This window comes from Lolium perenne, chromosome 1, assembly GCF_019359855.2.
Source record: "Lolium perenne isolate Kyuss_39 chromosome 1, Kyuss_2.0, whole genome shotgun sequence".
Classification (NCBI taxonomy): Eukaryota; Viridiplantae; Streptophyta; class Magnoliopsida; order Poales; family Poaceae; genus Lolium; species Lolium perenne.
This window is the reverse complement of record NC_067244.2, coordinates 130,030,768-130,038,129: the sequence shown is the minus strand read 5'-3', so window position 1 is coordinate 130,038,129 and position 7,362 is coordinate 130,030,768. Positions and strand designations below refer to the sequence as shown.

General features: G+C 46.1%; 1 protein-coding gene across 1 annotated transcript; it reads left to right on the top strand.

Annotated features, from left to right (window-relative positions):
* The first annotated feature begins 6,056 nt into the window (after window positions 1-6,056).
* LOC127302043 (protein EARLY RESPONSIVE TO DEHYDRATION 15) lies at window positions 6,057-6,928 on the top strand. Its single transcript, XM_051332389.2, has 2 exons — window positions 6,057-6,413; window positions 6,505-6,928. Exons 1-2 carry the CDS (start codon window positions 6,158-6,160, stop codon window positions 6,696-6,698), a joined length of 450 nt encoding a protein of 149 aa, XP_051188349.1. The 5' UTR covers window positions 6,057-6,157; the 3' UTR covers window positions 6,699-6,928.
* The last annotated feature ends 434 nt before the right edge of the window (window positions 6,929-7,362 follow it).

The following is a 7,362-nucleotide window of genomic DNA, read 5'->3' as shown; positions in this document are numbered from 1 at the left end:
ACACATATTTGATACAAAACCAAACATGCAAAGGGGCAAGTAACTTACAATAAATATGATGAGTTGAAGTATAAGTTACCGCAAAGAGGAACATTGGATATAAGATATAGATGATAATCCATACAACTTGGCTTGGTCAAAGTATAATATATGAAGATCCCTTAATTCTTCATGAAGTAGCCAAGTCTCCAATGCTCTCCACATGCACCTATTGATCAAGTTTGAGCTTGTTGGTCCCCAACCAAGTTGGGTCTTAAGAGGTTAGTCACAATAGGCTTGGAAACCCAAATGGTTCTTTTCTTGAAACCACTTTGAGTTCCAACAAACTTGGCAAACACATTGCCATCCTTATACTTACCAAGAGAATAATCATCATCAACAATGATAGGGTTGGATAAGGTACCACTTAAACATGAAGAAGCAAAGTGCCCCTTCTCACGACATAAGTAGCAAGTGTTCCCCTTTCTCTTCTTTATTGATTTCTTCTCTTGGGGAACTTTATCTTGATTCTTCTTGGGAAGTGGCCTATCTTCAACTTGAGGTCGAGCATCAGCTTGACCTTGACCTTATGGCCGTTTCCCTTGTTGTTTCTCACTCAAGTGCTTCTTCTTCTTCAATGGGCATGATCTAACATGATGCCCTTCAACCTTGCACTTGAAGCAAATCAACTTGGTCGAATCCTTGACTTTGTCTTGGCCCTTCTTCTTGTTGCTCATGCTCTTGGACTTGTTCTTGTTATTGGAGTTGAATCCAAGTCCACTCTTGTCATTGGGGGATTGTTGCACACTTAGCATCTTGTCAAGTGCGGATTTCCCTTCATGACGCTTTTCCAAGTCTTTCTTCAAAGAAAGGACTTGGGCCTCGAGCTCTTTGATTTCCTCTACATGGTTAGTAGGAATACAAGTACTAGAGGAAGTAGAAGCCTCATTGTTAGAGCAACAAGGCAAGGCAAGTAATCCAACACAAGGTGTATCACTAGTTTGACTAGATGGATTACTAGAACTAGCACATGGCAATATAGCATTTTGAGTAGAGGTTGTGCTAACGTCCATATGAGGCTCACAAGATGTTACCTTAGTAATACTTGCCTCATGAGCTAACTTTAGCCCATCATAGAAAATTAGAAGATCATCATGAGAGCCCGAGAGCTTGTTATGACTTTCTTCCAATTCCCTATAATTGCTAGTTAGCAAATCAAGTTGAGCCCGTAGCTCAACATTCTCCTTTAAGATAGATGCTCCACAAGAAGTAGAGTTAGTAGAACAAGCATTATCAATATATTTTTCTTTTCCAAGCACATAAGATTCAATTTTTTGTGTAAGCATAAAATTAGTATGCTTCTCATCTTTTAGATCTTGCTTGAGGACATTGAATCTCATTCTCCCATTTTCAACATGGGACTCCAACTCCACTATGGTTTCCTTGTATTTATTTAACGTTTTCATAGAGTGTTCGAGATTAGCACGAGCTTCTTTATTACCATGGAGAGAAGCATATACCATTCCCATATCATGCAACAAGGTATTATATTCTTCATCATTACCATCATCATCACTCTCATCGTTAGAGGATGTGTTAGGAGTCAAAGTAGGAGATACCTTTGATCCATTTGCCATAAGGCACATGTGCATACCGGAGGATGAAATCGTGTCTTGATCCATAGAGTGTTCAGTTTCCTCTACATTGTTAGTCAACAAACAACTAGAGGAAATAGAAGCATTTTGATTATGGAAACAAGACAAGGCAAGCATATCATCATGAGATCTATGTAAGCAATTTACACATGATATGCAAGGACTATCAACACAAGCATGTAGATTATTTTTAGTGCTATATGTGTTCAAGTCCAAAGAGGAAACATTGCAATGGGATAGATATGAAGAATCATCACTATTGAGCACAATATCAATATTGCAATTTTCCTCACCACTCACCATATCATTACCTTGTGTCTTGCAACACGTTGATGAAGTGGAAGAAGATGATATATCATCACGATCGGAGGTGGAAGCAACTTGGAGCTCTTCATGATGTGAAGGGGAAGAAAGCTCCTCGGAGACACCATCGACCAAATGAGAAATGGATCCACCAAACATTTCCTTAAGCTTGATCCACATCTCATGAGACGACTTTCGCTTTATATATATGAAGAACCTACGAAAATCTGGTCTCAAGGAGAATAAAAGCTCATTAGATACTTGAGCTTCAAGATGTAAGTTTTTCTCATCCTCTAAAGATAGATTTTGAGGATCCATCGGAGGAGAAAAACCTACATCTAGAAATCGCTCTATATTTGGACACAAGGTCCGGAGATTATAAAGCAAGCGAGTTCTCCACAAAGGATAATTTGTGCCATCAAAGATAATTGTGTCATTGTGCACTATATTACTAGCCGGCATCTTTACTCTCAAGGCGGTGAAGCCTTAAACAAGGAGAGACCTTGCTCTGATACCAATTGAAAGGACGAGATGTCGCCTAGAGGGGGGGTGAATAGGCGTTTAAAAACTCTTACAGATTTGTCTTGTAAGAATGCGGAATTAAACTAACATTTAATTTACAAGCACAAACCCTAAATATGCTAAGCTCAACTAAGTGTAACAATAACAACTAGAGCTAAGCAAGATAGGCACAAGATATATGTAGCACAAGTGATAGCAAGATATATGTACTTCAAGCACGATGGCTATCACAAGGAAAGAGAGCTCGGGTATAGAAATAACCGAGAAACGCGGAGACGGGGATGTATTCCCGTGTTCCCTTCGTTTGCAAGAAGGTACGTCACGTTTGGAGGAGTGGAGGTCCCACGAAGGATTCCCCAACGCCACGAAGGCTCACCCTATTCTCCGAGCCACACCCACGAAGGATAATGGCCCTTTCCTTATGATTAGCTTTTCCTCCACTCCGGAGATGGCAAGCTCCACAACCACTTCACAAGCTCCACGAAGGAGAAGCCCGGGCCTTTTCACAATATTCCTTGAAGAGATCACCGGAGCACCAACCGCCAAGCCAACTAGGAGGTCTCCCTCCAAGAGTAACAAGCTCACGGTCTCTCACTTGAACTAATCGTGGTGGAGAGCTCAACACTATGCAATGATGCAAAGCAAGAACACTAGAGGTGTTCAAGTCCTTCACACTCAAATCCCACCCAAAAAACAAATGCTAGGATGAGATTAGAGAGGAAGAATGAAGGGGAAAGTCAACAAAAGACTCCAAGATCTAGATCCCAAGAGTTCCCCTCACTTAGAGGATAAATGGATTGGTGGAGGTTGTAGATCTAGATCTCCTCTCTTAGATCCCTCAAGAATGAGCAAGAATCATGGGAGGGAAGAGAGATTAACAAAGCTAAAGAGGTTCAACAATGGTGGTCAAAAACGTGCTCAAGAACCCTAGAAAACTGTTGGGAAAGAAGCCCCTTTTATAGCCCAAGGGAAGATATAACCGTTGGGAGCAGATCTGAGAGATTTTCGTGCAGCCTGGTCTCAACCGGGCCAAACCGGGCCTGAGACCGGGCACCTGGCGTAGGAGCTAGTCCGACCGGGCCAGAGACCGGACGCCTAGCATGAGAGCTGGTCCGACCGGGCCAGGCACCGGGAGCCTGGCGTGAGAGCCGGTCCGACCGGGCGTATGACCGGACCAGGCCGGTCCAGACCGGGCCTAAGGCCGGACCACGACCGGGTTCGTTCTGTTGACATACTGGAAATGCACCGGTTGGTACCAGTCCAGGGGCCGGTTGAAACCGGGCCATCCGGTGGGACGACCGGTCACGCCGGGCGAGGCACCGGGCCAATCATGAAAACATGTTTTACGAAAACCATGATAACTTTTGCGTCCGGCCTCCTATTTCGATGATCTTGGGCTTGTTGGAATCAGAACAACAAGCCCTTCAACTTTATGCATAGAAACATCATTGTACACCCACGGAGTAAAAACCACAAGATGAATGATTTGACCTATCTATAAAAGAGACACGGTAAAACCTCCAAGCTCGAAACCGCAATAGAAGATGCATATGGATTCCGTTTTCGATGAACTTGGGCTTGTTGTAAAGCTAGAAACAAGCTCAAGAACCTCACACAGAGAAACACCAAGAAGAAATAGGGATATGCAAAGTATGCAAAGGATTGAGCTCCCTAAGACGATGTGATCAAGTTACCCAACCGAAAGCCCCTCTTGATAGTGCGGCTATCTATCCTATAATCCGGTCTCCCAACAACCACCTTGAGACCGGTAAAAGGAAAACCTAGCAAGGCCATACCTTTGCCTTGCGCATCCCGCTTGATCTTGATGATAGCTCTTAAAGCTCCACTCAAGCCGGAATGCCTTACTTGATCATCGTTTCTTCGTGAAGACTCACAAATGCTCCCCCATACACTATGATGGGAAAGCTCCATACATGTACATCTTCACATGTCCATTATCATCAAATGGACGGAAAGCTTCAAGCATATAATCCTCTCGAGATGCTCAACTTGAACTTGCCCAACTCAACCTTGATGACGATCACCACTTGTCGTCATCCTCTCATGAGCTATATGAGATCTCACTTTTGATGCATGCCCATGCATGCCCATGGAAAGATACCATGTGACTTCACGTGGCACATTCTTCATGCTTCATGTGTTGACCAAACATGAATCTTTTCTTCACTCTTTGTATTGGTTAACCTTGTATCTTCTCATGGTCTATCATACTATTTTGATCGATGATCTTGATGCCAATACACAGGGTGTATCTTTATCTTCATGGCATCCATACTTAAATTCAACACATGGAATACAAGTAGTACCTATGGAATATTACTTCATATAAACTCAATGAAAACATTAGTCCATAGGGGTTGTCATTAATTACCAAAACCACACATAGGGGCAATATACCCTTACACTCCTCTACACGGCCTCAAGCCCCGGCATCGTGCTACCTCTGTCCCGCCTCCTCTACATGGCTTGGTGTTGAGACCTTGCGTCGCACAACCTCCGACCCTGTCTTGATGTTGCTGCAACATGGGACGGTGCCAGCGACGACATCAACCATCTTCTTCCCCTTCTCTGGTGGGCTCTAGTAAGATTGAGATCCTCCAAAATTTCTATGAAAGTTCTATATTCCAAAGAGGCCTTGAATGGCTTTTGCAGAGTCACGTTTGCAATGAAACTGCAAGTATGGGGCGGACCAGAACTTGGCAGCCAGATATGAGGTCTAGGGTTCTTCGTTCTTGCTTCCATGCTTCTCTGGTTGGAGCTGGTAGTGGAGGAGAAGGCCACCATCTCTTCCAATAAAGTTGTGTTCTGGTTCAGTAGAGGGTGTGATCTGGAGGGTTGGAGCTCTAGATCATCTTCTTCTCGGTCATGCCGTGGTGGCGAGGGGAGAGGAGGCGGTGGCGCTATGTTCTTCTTCACGTGGCGTCATCCTTTGTTGCGGCGGTGCGGCGATTTTGAGCTCAACCACGCGGACGAGATCAACGCCTCCGCGATCTTCGGCCGGCAAGGTGGCGGCTATTCAACCTCTGATGTGGAGGCCTTTCACCGCGTCTGCTGCTAGAGCTCGGCGCGTCTTCGCCGCCAAGTGGTTCATCCCCGATGGCTTGGAGGCGCCCAACAACGGCGGTTTTTCGCTAGAAGAGGGCTTTCGAGCATCCTTCCCTTGTTCCTCGGCGGTGACGCCTTGAGGACGCCGACGATCTATGGCGGAGATGCCCGAGGACCTGATTGCTTTTTCCTCTTTTATTCTAGGGTGTTTTATGTAAATCTGCATGCCTTATCTTCAATACTAGAGGGCGAGTGTTGTTAGGGGTCTGTCTGCAATTTGTATCTGCCACGTGTCACTGAAATGAAATGCCACCGGGGTCTCCTTCACCCCTCTTGTTCAGAAAAAAGTGAAACTGCAGTGACAGCAGTGGAACGTCGCATTTTCTCTTTGTGCTAGAAAAAAACAGCGGCTGTACCCATCCCGTGATAATACCGTGGGCCGGATCTTGCAGTACAATATTAATATCCACCGTATCGGATAAGAACGGCCCTCTGGAAATATCCAAGCAGCGCACTATAATATCATTGTCGCCGCACCTATCCATATCCATTCAGATTCCACAGACACCGCAGCATCACGAGTGAGCTCGGAACTGAGAGTGAGAGAGAGGAAGAAGAGAAGCGACGCTGGAATGGAGGTGGCGAGAGGGAGCAACGGCGGGAAGCTGAACCCGTGGGCGGAGCCCTTCGTGCCGGGGAGCTGGTGCCGCCCCGTGGAGGTGGTGGCGGAGGTGGAGGACTTCTCCCCCGACTGGTGGCGCCTCGTCGCCGCCTCCCCGTCCTTCCGCGACCGCTGGCTGCGCGACTACGGCGATCTGGGCCTCCTCGACGCCGACGAGATGCCCGACGACGGCGACCTCTTCTTCTCCCCTGCGCGGACGAACCTCGGTACGTTTCTCCCGGACCAGATCTAGCCCTCCTCTTTACACTAGTTTCTTTGCTTGGCCTTCCTCACAAGTCACAACGTGGTTTGGAGCAGAAGGCGCAGTGATGAAGGAAGAAGCGGCCGTCAAGAAAGCCGGAGGAGCTGAGGTGATGCCTTGGGGGATCGAGAAGTGGTGGCGGACGCACGTCACGGTGCCGGAGGTCCCAAAGTACGCGGAGAAGGCGCCTAAGAAGGTCGCCGGCGGCGGCCCCCGGTTCAGCCCCCGGCCTATCCAGCAGCCTCGCTAGGCGACCAACATCGACAACGCACTGCATCCACCCACCTAGCTTGTCATAAAAATAGAAAAAATAGAAAAAACAAAGTGTTTCTGTTTAGCTCTTATGCTAGTTAGTTTGCTTAATCATGTCGTTGTAGTTCTGAACTTCTAGATCAAGGTCGATCGAACTGAGATCCACCGCTGTGTACATATGTCTGTAAATGATTTGTGCAATAAGATGCAGTGTGACTTTCCTTGCAAGTGCAGACTGGGACTGGTGTGATAAGGTGTTTATTAGAGAGCGATGTATTACTTGCTACTTCGAAATAACAGCTGCGAGATTGACGGGAACACGAGAACAACCACCTAACTAACACAAATAGTGCATCAATACAAATACCTAAATTTTAAAATTTAAATTCAACATCAAACATGGAACATCAATCAATCAATGTGCATCAATCATAACACCAAGTTCATCCTAAACCACAAGCGTAGATCATTTTTTTTTTGCGAGGAAACCATGATAATATTGAAGGAAGGAAGAACCTTACAGAAAGAACCCAAAATTACAATCCAGTCCTTCTGCAACACAAGGACGCTGCCATGGAGCAGGACGTGGCGGCAGCGACGTCTTCCTTCAAGCCTTGGATCAGAAGACGTCCCCTGGCGGGCGGGAAGTCGCCGGACCTCGA